Raw genomic sequence first — 14198 nt, 5'->3', positions numbered from 1 at the left:
CATCTATTTATCTTTCAGATCTGTCTCTCTATCATCTATTTATCTGTTTCTTATCTATCTATCTATCTATCTATCTATCTATCTATCTATCTATCTATCATCTATCTATCTATCTATCATCTATCTATCTATCTAATCTATCTCTATCACCTATTTATCTATCTGTCTCCTATCTATCTCTATCGTCTATTTATCTGTCATCTATCTATCTATCTATCTATCTATCTATCTATCTATCTATCTATCTATCTATCATCTATCTATCTATCTATCTATCTATCTAATCTTTATCATCTATTTATCTATCTGTCTCTAATCTATCTAGCTACCTACCTATCATTTATTTACCTATCATCTATTTCTCTGTCATATCTATCTGTGTCTATATCTATCATCTACTTATGTATCTGTCTCTCTCTGTTTCAAACATTTACCTTAGCAATCAACTACGATGGTAGTCTATGCATCATGTTATGGGATATGATATTTTCTCAGATTGTATGCATTTTAATTCTTATATATTGCCATTATTATTATTTTATTTTGATGCGCACCCAGACAGACTGAAAAAGGACATTTTAAAAAATTGATTGAGACCTGCAATGCAGTGATTGTATAAAACTGCCCCAACAATCCATCAAATTTATTACACTCGTTGTTTCCAAATGGCGCCTCTGCATGTTACGATAAATTTGCCAAGCTTGAGAAAAGTCAAGTTTCAGACAAGATTAAAAACGAAGCTCTTCCAAGTGTGTTGACTAAAATAATCTCTCCAGCTTGATGGCTGGTTGACTTTGAGGCTACTTATGTCCCAAAAAGTGATTACTTAATTCGGTTATTATTCTTTTCTTAATCGGTTTCTTACCGTGAACGTTGCCATCGTTTATTTAGAGTGGGTGTAAATGATAACAATAAGTATGATTTGTATTATTTAGCGTTAACAGCAGGGAACCCAGCCGGCTGAATAAATGAGTGAGTGAATAAAATCTCAGCAGTGCTATCGACTCAAAAGATCTCACGTCCAATTTTCTTGGTGGGCTTTATAAATTTGTGCTTAAAAGCTTTTTTTAAAAAAACTTTTTCCTTGGGCTTAAAACTGATTCTGAAAATACTCGTGAGGCAGATATGCCGATCCCTGAGTTAGGTTTGAAAAAAGGAATTTTTTCCTGGGAAACTGTTTTGAAATGGAAAGGATGGGTGGGAGACAGAGAAAAGACTAGAAGACTGCCAAGTCTGTTACTCTGTTTAAAAGTATTTCCTCCACTTTTAACCTATTTTAAATTCTACCTCAGCGGTCTCCAGACTTGTGGATTTCAACTCCCAGAATTCATGATTGGCTGGGGAATTCTGGGAGTTGAAGTCCACAAGTTTCCAAGTTTGGAGTCCTCTGTTTTAGCTTGAAGCTACACTGTTTCCCCCCAAAATACAACCTACCCTGAAAGTAAGCCCTAGCTTGATTTTTTACACATGCGCCCAATATAAGCCCTACCCCCAAAATAAGCCCTAATTAAGATCCCGCCCACTCCAGAGTACACAAGTAAAAATTAAGCCAGGGTGGGGATGGACGGGAGGAGCTGCCCTACTGCTTACCTTCGGACAGTTGTAGCCAAGCCTCACATACCCCTACACCTTCCTTGCTGGCCCATTTCTTCTGCAGCTGGCAAGGCTTTCCTGAAGGCCTTTGTAGCCGATAACAAAGCTCTGGATCGATCCAGAGCTATTATTGCCTGCAGAGGCCTTCGGGAAAGCTTTGTCGGCCGCAGAATAAGTTCCTGAAGGCCTTTGACAGCAAAAAGGAGGCCAGGAGTGACGCGCGCAAGTGAGGTTAGTCAGTGGATGACATCCCCCGAAAATAAGACCTAGTGCCTCTTTTTTGGTGGCAAAAAAATATAAGACAAAGTCTTGTTTTGGGGAAAACACAGGTAGGAAATTTGAGGCAGTGAGTTAAGGGCAGCACAATTTGTGAGACTTCCTCGCACCGAACACTTCCTCCTACCTTTACAGGAGAAGACACCTGAGGTCTCTTCTTCGGAACTGCTCTCCGTTTCGAAGAGGTCCTTAAATTCCCTCTTGTCCTCCTCTTTCTTTTCATTCGGCTTCTTACGTTTAATTTCGGGGAAGTTCAGGTCTTCCAGCTACAGCCAGACAACAAAGGAAGGAGGACAGAAGAAAAAGACATTAAAAACGTTATTTCCTCCAGTCTCCAATGAGCCCCAATGCAGAAGGCAGCTAGGTGGCTGTTCTTTGTTTTGTTTTTAAAATAAATTTATTTATTCAACCGTTTTAACATTTAAAAACAAATTTCCACACTTTACAACGTTACTATAGCAGTGTTTACGCTGTAGACATCTTCTATTAACGTGTTATGCATCTCTGTTTTTCATTCGTCGTCATTCTAGGCATTTTATACACATATACATTTTTATTTACCTCTATTTACACAAAAACCTTGTTTTGTAGTTTTATAGTATTACATAGATCATTTGACGCCTTTGCGTCTTATTCTTATTTGTTCCAAACACCCCATATTTTATAATATTCTCCTTCTTCTTTATCCTTCAATAATTTTGTTAATCTATCCATCTCTGCACATGGATATACCTTATTAATAATTGTGGCTTCGGGGGTGTGTGTGTCATAGCCTGCTTCCAATTTTGGCCGAAAGAAATTCTGGCCACCGTTATGATATGGAGCATCAAATATTAATATTTTCTGTGCATGTTAGGGTCTATCATCCCTAATAAAAAGATTTCTGGTTTAAATTTCACTCTGTTTCACTATTTCCTCTAACCATGATCTAATTTTTTGCCAGTATCTCCGTGCGTGGGGGCACATCCACCACATATGGAAGTATGTTCCCTGGTTATGATTGCATCTCCCATATTTGGGTATCATATTTGGAACTAGGGGGCTGTTTTAAAGCATGTTTTAAAACCCCACAAAACTACATACATACAGGTTGGAAAGAAGGGAATATAGCAAGGCTCCCGCATGAGCAAGTGTTACACATAATCACTGAAGTAAAATATTAACAGAATAACAGAGTTGGAAGAGACCTTGGAGGTCTTCTAGTCCACCCCCCTTCTCAGGCAGGAAGCCCTATATCATATTCCCACTTCCCGAATAGAGTCTGAAATATTGAAGGGTGGAAAAAAGAAATATCCTACAGAGAAATCTTGAATTTTCAACTATGGGAGAATTGTAAAAATGCCAAGACTGTCTTTTTGTTTTCTAATCCTTTCCAGCCAATGCAGCCTTCACAAAAGAATGCAGAAAATCCCTCTTTTGGAATTTCTGACGAGTTTCAAGATCTCTGAAATTATATAGCCAAAAGAAAATGTTGGGGATCTCAAAATAAGGAGGAAAATACTCCTTCGATTGCAATTGTGTGGCCAAACCTGCCCCAATACAATGGGCGGGTTATGTGTGATTAAAACCCTGAGAAAAGTCAAATGAAGCAGAAAGTAGCAATTGCATTAATTGGTCGCCCGCTGTGTGCCAGGATCTCAAGATGGCTTAAAATGGAAGGAGTTGGAGTCACCAACTATATAAAAAAAGATTTTGAGACTGTAGAAAAAGTGCAGAGAAGAGCAACCAGGATGATGAGGGGACTGGAGGCTAAAACATACGATGAACAGTTTCAGGAACTGGGCTTGGCCAGTCTAGAGAAGAGAAGGACCAAGGGAGACAGGAGAGCAGCCTTCCAATATTTGAAGGGAGAGGGACAGAAAGAAAAGGAACGAAAAAGAGAAAGAGAAAGAGAAAGAGAAAAGAAGGAAGGAAGGAAGGAAGGAAGGAAGGAAGGAAGGAAGGAAGGAAGGAAGGAAGGAAGGAAGGAAGGAAGGAAGGAAGGAAGGAAGGAAGGAAGGAAGGAAGGAAGGAAGGAAAGAAAAAAGAGGGAGAGAGTGAGAGAAAAAGGAAGGAAGGAAGGAAGGAAGGAAGGAAGGAAGGAAGGAAGGAAGGAAGGAAGGAAGGAAGGAAGGAAGGAAGGAAGGAAGGAAGGAAGGAAGGAAGGAAGGAAGGAAGGAAGAAAAAGGAAAACTATTTTCCAAGGCACCTGAAGGCCAGACAAGGAACAATGGATGGAAACTGATCAAGGAGAGATTCAACCTGGAAATAAGGAGGAATTTTCTGACAGGGAGAACAATCAACCCATGGAACAGAAGTTGCCCCCAGAGGTTGTGGGAACTTCATCACTTGAGACTTTCAAGAAGAGATTGGACTCCCATCTTTCAGAAATGGCATAGGGGTCTCCTGCTTGGGCAGGGGGTTGGACTAGATGACCTACAAGAGCCCCTTCCAACTCTGATTATCTGTATTGTCTATACTGTCCTACCCGTTCTTTGCCAGTAATTTCAAGCTGAATTTCCTTCTCTCTCAGCTTCTTCCAAGTCACGTAGTACGTCCTTAGTGGAGTTCCTTCTGCTTTGATAGTTTTTTCCCATCGCTCCTGTCAAAAAATTGGCCAGACGCGTAAGAAAGGTATCAACCAAGCATTTCCTATAACAACATTCATAAAACCACCCGCATTTTCCACTTTGGGTGCAAGGGGGGTAGGAGGAGTCTCTCCAGATTTTCTTATTCCAGTTCTGAAGATTGAAGTCAAACTGCAAAAAAACAACAACAACAAAAAACAAGAGTTGTGTGTTCAAAACAGTTTTTCGGAGTGGGAAAAAAAAATCCACTCGTGGAGCTTTTTTCAGAGCAAAACCACAATCTAATAACACAAATTTGATCTAACGCAGAGGGGCAGCGCCGAGGAGCTATTTGAAGGCTTTTACAGCCAGTCCTCTTGCACTAAGTGAGACATTCGTTAAGTTTGTTGAGGTTAGTGAAACGATCAGGCTTCCCCGATGGCCGTTCCCCGAGAACCGTCATAAATATGAATCAATTGCCAAGCATCCCAATTTTGGTCACGAGGATGTGGCAACTGTCATTAAGTGTGAAAAACAGTTCTAAGTCACTTTTTTTTCAATGAATGACAGTGAATGATGTGTCTCAGAGTCGGCTACACCCAGGCAGTGCTGGCATGTTAACTCCCAATAAATCCTTTTTAAGTTTTGGAAGTTTGGCTCGAGATTCATGATTTAATTGGGGTAACTGCTGGAATCCTGACAATGTGGTTTGTTAAACCATGATTAAACAAGCTAGGATGGAGCACTCTGTGTTGGCTTCCACAAGAAATTCTCCAGGGATGAGAGAATTTTATTCTTTGGATGTCTGGTTGTAATAAGGAGTCGTATGATAAACTGAACAAATATTCTTATGACTAACAGCAGTTTTTTTCCAGTGGTAGAAAAGTATGTTTTCTCTCTTCGTGTTTGTTTACTGCACTGTTTTTAATTTCCGTCCTGTCTTGTGCTAGCATTTTCTCTCACTTTAGCATCCATGCTAAAAGTCTTGTAAAAACCATGGCTAGAGGGGGTGAGCATCTGTATTAGGTCCTGTTACACTCATTGCAACCCCAAAACCTCACATTTCTAAGCAAAGAGAAGAGGAAAAAAATAATAATTAAAGAACAGAAAGTTCTCATTCCATACTGCCGACCTCTTAAAAGTGCTTCCTTTAAGGCATAATCTCTGATCTGAAGTGGGCCTCAATTCTCCACCTGAAAAATGGGAGCCTTCCGTCCTTCTGAGGTGGGTAAAATGAGGACCCAGATTGTTGGGGGCAAGAGGCTGATTCTGTCAACTGCTTAGAGAGGGCTGGAAAGCACTGTGAAGTGGTATATAAGTCTTAAGTATTATTCCTTCCTTCCTTCCTTCCTTCGTTCCTTCCTTCCTTCCTTCCTTCCTTCCTTCCTTCCTTCCTTTTTCTCTCCCTCTTTCTCTCCCTCTTTTTTCTTTCTTTCTTTCCTTCCTTCCTTCCTTCCTTCCTTCCTTCCTTCCTTCCTTCCTTCCTTCCTTCCCAGTGGTTAGAATGCACTACTCCAGGCTAACTCTGCCCACTGCCAGCAGTTCGATCCTGACCGACTGGCTCAAGGTTGACTCAGCCTAAACCGCTTAGAGAGGGCTGGAAAGCACTGTGAAGTGGTATATAAGTCTAAGTACTATTGCTTCCTCCCTCCCTCCTTCCTTCCCAGTGGTTAGAATGCAGTATTGCAAGCTAATTCTGCCCACTGCCAAGAGTTCGATCCTGACCGAGTGGCTCAAGGTTGACTCAGCTTTCCATCCTTCTAAAGTAGGTAAAAGGAGGACCCAGATTGTTGGGGGGGGCAAGAGGCTGACAAGAGAGGGCTGGTATATAAAGTCTTAAGTGCTATTTCTATTTATTTGTTAAAGAAATCAAGAATGAAACGGCTTTGGGTATTCCTTTTTCGAGGCGTGAAATAAGAACAGGTGTTTCTCCTGAGCGTGAAACTCTTCCCAGCTGGACAAAAGGGAGAAAAGAGGTGACTCACCACTGCCTCTCGATCGGAGACGCCGAAGGAAGCTCTCTGGCGCTTGGCCGTGATGAAGGCGGAGTTCTCCTGCAGTTTTTCCAAGAGCTGGCGGATGGTTTTGCAATAGTTGGCGATTTTGCAATCCTTCAGAAAGGACTTCAGCTGGAGAGGAGGAGGAGGAGGAGGAGGACCGGAAAGAAACAAGACAGCAAAAAAATTTTTTTCCATGAATGGCTCTCGTTGTGTTTTTTTAAAAAAGTCTGACTTGCATACAGTTTTCTATCCCCCGTGTTTAGATCTAGCTGGCAAACATGCAACAAAAAAACAAAACACAACCCAAGATGGGTGAGAGGTCATCCTCCTCCAATCCTTGGCTCTGATTTAAAGATGGAATATATATACATATATACACAAAAACATTCTTAAGGCCTTGCCAAGTATGGGGAAAAAAACAGCAGGAGGGAGAAGGAAAAACAGCCTCTAGAGTCACAAGCTGTTGATGGGAGTTTTGGCAAAACCACTGGCCACAGTGGAGGCGGGAGGCCTGGCTGATCGAGACAGATCTTCCTGCGGCCCTTACTGACTTCTGGCTTTGAGGCTAGCAATAGCTGTTCCTGACCATCAAAGACCCCCGTTTTATATCTTAGCCTAACCCCCCAAAGGAACTGATGGGCTGAGGCAGGCCAAATTGCTTGGTTGGAAATCCAGCTGGGTTATTTTAATCTGGTTAAACGCTTTAATCTGTCCAAGAAAAAAAAGAGAGAGAGAATATATGGGCAGGCAGGAAAGGAGGAAGGACAAAGGAAGGAAGGGAGAAAGAAGGAGAGAAGAAAAGAGGAAGGAGGGAAGGGGAGAGAAAAGGAAGGAGAAAGGAGAGAAGAAAAGAGGAAGGAGGAAGGAGAAAGGGAGAGAGAAGAGAGAAAAGGAAGGAAGGAGAAAGGAGGAGAGAAGAAAAGAGATAGGAAGGAGGGAAGAAGAGAAAGGGAAGGAAGGAATACAATAGTAATAGTGCAACAGAGTAATTTTAACTGGATTTCTCTTTTGGTTTGCTTATTTGTAATTCTGTTAATTATATCAACACGTTTACGATTATCAACCCTCTTTATATTTAATTCAAACATAGCAATAATCTTTCTTCACCTAATTTCTACCTCTTCTCTCTAACCACTCCTAAAATCTGTTCCATGTTAAGTAACATTCTGAATCTTCTTTGTCCTTTATTTTAAACGTCAATCTATCCATCTCTGCACAGTCTAGTATCTTCTGAATTACGTCCTCATTGGATGGGGTGTTCTCATTTTTCCAATATTGCGCAAAGACAACCCTTGTCAATTACATGCCAAACTAAGTATAATCCCCCCTCTCTAAAAGGCCTGGGAGAAGAACCCCCCAATTCACACAATCAGCTTCCTTCCGTCCAAAATAAAACGGAGCCAGCAAAATTAGCGAAAATGTTTAAAGATAAATCAATTAAATGTTGGAAATGTCATCAAATACCAGGAACATATGTGGTGGACTTGCACAGAGGCTAAAAGGTATGGGAGTAAAATACACACATGGTTGGAGAAAATGATCAAACAACACATAGATTTGAAGCCTCCTTCTGGGTGCCCCCCCCCCTGCAAATCTTGGGAAGGGCTGGGTCCTGGATCTAAGCCCCCTGCTGACCTCTTCTTCAGGGTGGTCCATCCCTAGCCAGAGGGGGGGAGAGCCCACCCCGAGGCTGAGAAGACAGGCAGGGCTGAGCTGAGGGAGGCAGGTGTGAGGGGTATGCCCAGAGACCGCCTGACTGTGAAAAGAAAGCCACATTTTCCCGACAGGCCTTTGGAAGCACCACCTTTGCAAGTCTAACAGGATGGAAATCAGAGAGCCTTAAAATGCTTTAGCAGGCTTAAAGGAAAGAAGGAAACATGCTTTCCTTAACCCCCCGGCTTTCAATTATTTAGCTAAACAAAAGCCCCTATTGTGCAGAAAGGAAACTGATGGCATACCCTACTAGGGTAATGAGACGTCTGCAAGCAAATTACCATGGTTTGAGAGCACCAAAGACTCCTCAGTGACAGAGATAACAGATGAACCAAGTTGGAAGGGACCTTGTAGCTCATCTAGTCCAACCCCCTCCCCAAGCAGGAGACCCTACCCCATTTCTGATAAATGGCAGTCCAATCTCTTCTCGAAGGCTTTCATCACTGGAGGCTTTCAAGAAGAGATTGGACTGCCATTTGTCAGGAATGGTGGGGGGTCTCCTGTTTGGGTGGGGGGGGTTGGACTAGATGACCTACAAGGTCTCTTCCAACTCTGATTATCTGTATCTGTATTTACCTGAAGGATGGCAGGCAAAGCCAGTTCTGGGAAACCAATCGTGTAGGCCTGGCTGTGGAGATATTCTAAAGTCAGATCATACAGCTGTTCGAGGAGGCCGTCCTGGGAAGAAGAAGAAGGAAAAAAAATAAAATAAACCACTCAAAATTTGAAAAGGGATCTCGAAGGCCAACTTCCCACCTCAGGACGGGTGCAACCAATAAGCATTCATAACCCAAAATAGAGTTAAATCGATGTTTTTCCCCCCCAACTTGGCTACTTTAAGCAGCTGCCTGGGGAATTCCCGGGCATTGAAGTCCACACATTCCCTCTCCCTTGTTCTACCTCTCCCCTGCTCTGCCCAGCTGGACTGTAGCCTTCCCCAGTTTCTTCCACAGCCAACCGCTCCCTCCCTCAGCTGCTTGGCCTCCCCCTCCGAATCAGATTCCGACAGGGGCATGACAGTTACCAAGTTTGGATGGATCTCCCTTAAAATATAAAAAAAGCTGCCCACTTCGTCTTCCGTCATCTTACCCGGAAAGCTTTCTCCTGCAGGTTGGCGTTGGACAGCTTCAAGATGACGGCAAAGTTTATTGGCTTGGCGCTCATTCGCCCCGGTTTCTTGTTGAAATCTACCTGTTGGAAAATCTGTGGAGGAACAAAAAGCAAACAGAACGGAAAGGTCAGCCGGGCATCCAGGGGAAAGGAGGTGTGGGAAGATACAGCTAGCAAATTTTGGATTTTGTCAAGTCCAGGCTGGCTGTCTTATATGGCCACTTTGATTTTATCCAGCCTGCAGAAGTGAACTTGATGTAGGTTGGGTTTTTTTTTTTAAATAGTTCTCTCTTGGATTGTCCCAAAGGTGCTTTTTTCCCCAAGAAGCCACTGGTCTTTCTTGTTTTTCTTTTGAAGACGTTTCGCTTCTCATCCAAGAAGCTTCTTCAGCTCTGATTCAATGGTGAGGAATGGAAGGATTTATCTTCCTTGCAGACAGCTGGTCATTTGCATCCTTTTAAGAGGGTCATTGAGGCCACTTGGAGGCTTATCTGTGTCCTCGGGGTCAGCTGAACGGTGCAAATGGCTCCTGTAGCCTGCAATTTTTCCCCTCTGGAAATCCAGCCCTACTCCCCACACCATTCCAAGGGCGTCCATCCCAAATTGTCTTCAAAAGAAAAACAAAGGAAGTCCAGTTGCCTCCTGAAAAAGCACCTTTGGGATAACCATGACCTGGATGACAGTCTCTACGGTTTCTCTTGGATTGCATTCACTCCTGCCATACAACCTGTCAAGAGTATATTCATGAACTGGAATAGAGCATGGTAACAAGGGTTGAACTCTGAGTCTATTGAAAAGGAAACTGCTTCTCTCCTCTGCTGTGTATAATGGTTGCCTGCTGAACTAAAGTGAAACCGATGTCTGTTTTCTGAGCTAATTTGCTACTGAAGTTACTTGCTTCTATCTGAGTTTGCTCCATGTTGGAGAAATCTACAACTGGTTTGTGAAATCTACTTATTATGTTTATAAAGACATTAAATGAAGCATCAGCCAACTGTGTTTATTTTTCTGGTGCTGAATTAACGCTACGTCTAGTTTAACGAAAAGAAGGACTAGGGGCGACATGATAGCAATGTACCAATATTTGAGGGGCTCCCCCGAAGAAGAGGGAGTCAAGCTATTCTCCAAAGCACCTGATGATAAAACAAGAAGCAACGGGTGGAAACTAATCAAGGAGAGAAGCAACCTAGAACTAAGGAGAAATTTCCTGACAGTTAGAACAATTAACCAGTGGAACAACTGGCCCCCAGAAGTTGTGGATGCTCCAACACTGGGAGTTTTAAGAAGAGATTGGACAACTGCTGGTCAGAAGTGGTGTTAGGGTTTCCTGCCTGGGCAGGGGGTTGGACTAGAAGACCTCCAAGGTCCCTTCCAACTCTGTTAGTCTATATTCTATTGCTATGCTAAATTTCCTCCCTCCCTCCTTCGCTATTAATGCTGCTCCATGCCCCCCCCGCCCCAAATTTATTCTCATCCAAATATCAGCTCTTCCCCCCCCCCCACATCAATATAAGGCTGTGGACCCATCGATCGAGATATTAAAAAATAAAAGGCGAACGATCGTTATATCCCTCCCTGTTTGGGCAAGTCCTTTTTTCCCTGCACCTTCTCCCCTCTCTCTCTCTCTCTTCACACAGCTCGGTCTTTGCCAGAGAGCAGGGCGGCGATGCCGCGGGGAAGCAGGGAGGGAGGGAGGGAGGGGGCCGCCCCCGCTTCTCTGTGCCAAGAGAAGCACAAACTGTCAAGGCACATCACCGATTTCCTGCTCATTTCCAGTGACAGCAGCTTGGGGAATATTCGGCAGTCCTCCGAGGGACCTCACAAGACGCCGGAGCTGTCAGAGTGCCGGTGACAAAGCGAGGAGGGGAGGAAGCCAAGCCAAGGGGGTTGGGGAGGGGGAGGATATCAGAAGAAGGGAGGATTGCATTAGGTTGCTCCGGATGAGAAGAACCGCAATCCCAGCCAAAGGTTTTTGCAGATTAGGATAGAATAGAATTCTTTATTGGCCAAGTGTGATTGGACACACAAGGAATTTGTCTTGGTGCAAATGCTCTCGGTGTACATAGGATAGGATAGGATAGGATAGGATAGGATAGGATAGGATAGGATAGGATAGGATAGGATAGGATAGGATAGGATAGGAAAGGATAGGGATAGGATAGGGATAAGATAGGATAGGATAGGATAGGATAGGATAGGAAAGGATAGGGATAGGATAGTTCTTTATTGGCCAAGTGTGTTGGACACACAAGGTGCAAATGCCCTCAGTGTACATAAAAGAAGAGACATTCGTCAAGAGTCAAGAATCCTCAGGTACAATACTTAATAATAGCCATAGGGTACAATAAGCAATCAAATTATCCTAGGAAACAGTCAATATAAATCGTAAGGATACAAGCGACAAAGTTACAGTCATACAGTCACAAGTGGGAGGGGAGGGGTGATAAGGAGTGATGAGAAGATTAATAGTAATAGTAGTGCAGACTTTGTGAATAGTTGGACAGTGTTGAGGGAATTATTTGTTTAGCAGAGTGATGGCATGGAGGAAAAAAACTGTCCTTGTGTCTAGTTGTTCTGGTGTGCAGGGCTGCTCTATAGCATTGCTTTGAGGGAAGGAGTTGAAACAGTTTATGTCTGGGATGTGAGGGGTCTCTAGATATATTCCCTGCCCTCTTTTTGTCTCATGCAGGACACAGGTCCTCCATGGAAGGCAGGTTGGTAGCAATTGCTATTTTCTGCAGTCCTAATTCCTCTCTGGAGTCTGTGTCTGTCCTGTTGGGTTGCAGAGCCAAACCAGGCAGTTATAGAGGTGCAAAAAAAAAAAAAGAGAGAGGTTTTTGTTTCTCTATTGCAGCAATCTCAGGTTGTGTTGGGGGTGTGCACGCACCCTCGATGTTTCTTCCAAAAGGCTGCCAGCTTCAACGGCCCCGTTTCCTTCCCGCTCCCACCCAGGAGACGCTGCGAAAGAGACATGTGACGGAGGGCAGAGAGGCCAAACCAGCGCAAACTGCCAAACGTCTGGGCTTTGGCCTCTTTGGCTCGCCTGGAGAGAAGGCTGCTGCTTTTGTACACACAAAGACACACACAGAGAGGAAAGCAGGGGTGGTGTGTTAAGGGGCTTTTTTTGGCAGAACCTCAGCAGAGAGGAAGGAGGTGGTCGAAAGAGGGGAGAGGCCGGCGTGCAGAAGCCACAAGCGGTCCTGGGGACGCAGGAAGCGAAAAGGATGTGGTGAATGAACAGACATCTGCAGCAACACTGGCGGTGGGAAACCCACAACCGTCTTATTTTTTCGCTTCCTGGCAATTAGCAACGAACCGAGGCGGCTTGGTTAAGTCCCCCAAAACACCAACACACACACCCTCCCACAGATTGCACCATCTGCCACCCACTTGTGATGACACTTGTGGTATTAAGTGTTGTACCTTATGATTCCTGACTCTTGACGAATGTATCTTTTCTTTTTATGTACACTGAGAGCATTTGCACCAAAGACAAATTCCTTGTGTGTCCAGTCAGACTTGGCCAATAAAAAATTCTATTCTATTCTATTCTATTCTATTCTGTTCTGTTCTGTTCTGTTCTGTTCTATTCTATTATTCTATTCTATTCTATTCTATTCTATTCTATTCTATTCTATTCTATTCTATTCTATTCTATTCTATTCTATTCTATTCTATTCTATTTTGACTGACACTCACCTCCAGAATGAAGGGCAGGACAGGGATGAAGGTCTGTGTGCTTTCCGACAGCAGCGTCAGCGCCCGGACGCAGTGCATACGCAGAGGGTAGAAACGAGCTGTTGGTACCAGCCTGGCAAAGGAAAGGGGTAAAAAAAAACAAGAGGGTTGAAAACCATGGGCAGTCCAAACAGAGGACTTAGTATGCCATTTTAAAGGGGGGGGAAGTGATGACAAGTTTGTACTCAGGTAGTCCTCAATTTATGGCTGCGATGGAGCCCAGAATTGGCCCTATGTAACAAAATAAAATTCAGTGTAGAGAAAAGTAAAGTCCCACACTTAGGCAAGTCCCACACTATTCTATTCTATTCTTTAGATAGGTTTTCTTTATTCCAAAAGCAATTTATTAAAATAAATCAGATAAAAGTAAAAAAAAAACCCGATTTAAATTAAAAAAAAACACCCAGTTTATTATGTATGTATGTGTATATGTAGATGTGTATATATATACATATACATATACATATACACATACACACACACACACATATATATATATACACACATACACACACTCGGATACACAGATATATATATATAAAATCGATTTTTAGCCACCCTGATAGAAAAGCTAAAAACCAAGATGACGTTTTTAACTTTGCCTTCCAACATTCAAGTCGAGGCAGGCTTTCCTTCCCCTCTCCCACCCCTTAGGTTAAGCACCCTTCCCCACCATTCAGGCTGGCCCCCTCCCCCCCTTCATCTCTGCCAACACAAGGGGAATTCACAATAGTCAGCCCACCCACCGCTATGCCCCAAGGCACGGAGAGAAGCAGGTTCTGGAAACCGCCACAAAGCAAACCAGCCCTGCAAGCCTCACGCTGCTAGTTATCCTGGCTATTGTTTTGAAGCACATTTAAAATTCTACCCTGGACTCTGCCTGGAGCAAGGAAGCTGTCGCAGATGGCAACTCCGCTTTCCCTTCTGTCATAGCTCCCCAATTCCCTTTGCTCCCCGCATCCCTGGTTTTTTTTTCAGCTGCTCTAGTTCAGCTCACTAGGGACTAGCACCATCTTCTGGATAGAGGAAGAACAGTTTCTTTTTTTTCTTTTTTTAAAGGAAATTAACCAGCGTAGCATGGGGGTGGGGATTAAAAGAAAGCATTTCAAAGAAAGCAGAAAGAAAGCAGAATTACAGGTCGGGGTTTTTCCTTGCCCTCTCAAAGAGAGTCAGGTTGGAGAAAGCATCAGCGGGGGATAAATTAAAGCTCAGTCACTCAATT

General features: G+C 43.3%; 1 protein-coding gene and 1 long non-coding RNA gene across 2 annotated transcripts in view; both read right to left on the bottom strand.

Annotated features, from left to right (window-relative positions):
* The window catches only part of LOC148129399 (uncharacterized), a 158124-nt gene that overhangs the window by 59893 nt on the left and 84033 nt on the right, over positions 1–14198 (bottom strand). The gene's annotated exons all lie outside the window — the stretch shown is intronic.
* The window catches only part of NOC2L (NOC2 like nucleolar associated transcriptional repressor), a 42961-nt gene that overhangs the window by 14616 nt on the left and 14147 nt on the right, over positions 1–14198 (bottom strand). Inside the window, exons 12-17 of the mRNA XM_087944704.1 lie at positions 12938–13049; positions 9218–9331; positions 8705–8806; positions 6401–6544; positions 4337–4450; positions 1997–2135 (exon numbers count right to left, since the gene is read on the bottom strand). Of these exons, the coding sequence (XP_087800830.1) occupies positions 1997–2135; positions 4337–4450; positions 6401–6544; positions 8705–8806; positions 9218–9331; positions 12938–13049 (725 nt within the window). The remainder of the gene's footprint in view (positions 1–1996; positions 2136–4336; positions 4451–6400; positions 6545–8704; positions 8807–9217; positions 9332–12937; positions 13050–14198) is intronic.

The sequence above is a fragment of the Notechis scutatus genome, chromosome 16, assembly GCF_049901735.1.
Source record: "Notechis scutatus isolate UNSWTSFEM ecotype Mainland chromosome 16, rNotScu1.2, whole genome shotgun sequence".
NCBI classification, from domain to species: domain Eukaryota; kingdom Metazoa; phylum Chordata; class Lepidosauria; order Squamata; family Elapidae; genus Notechis; species Notechis scutatus.
Note: the sequence above shows the minus strand (reverse complement) of the source record. Positions and strands in the feature narration are given on the sequence as shown.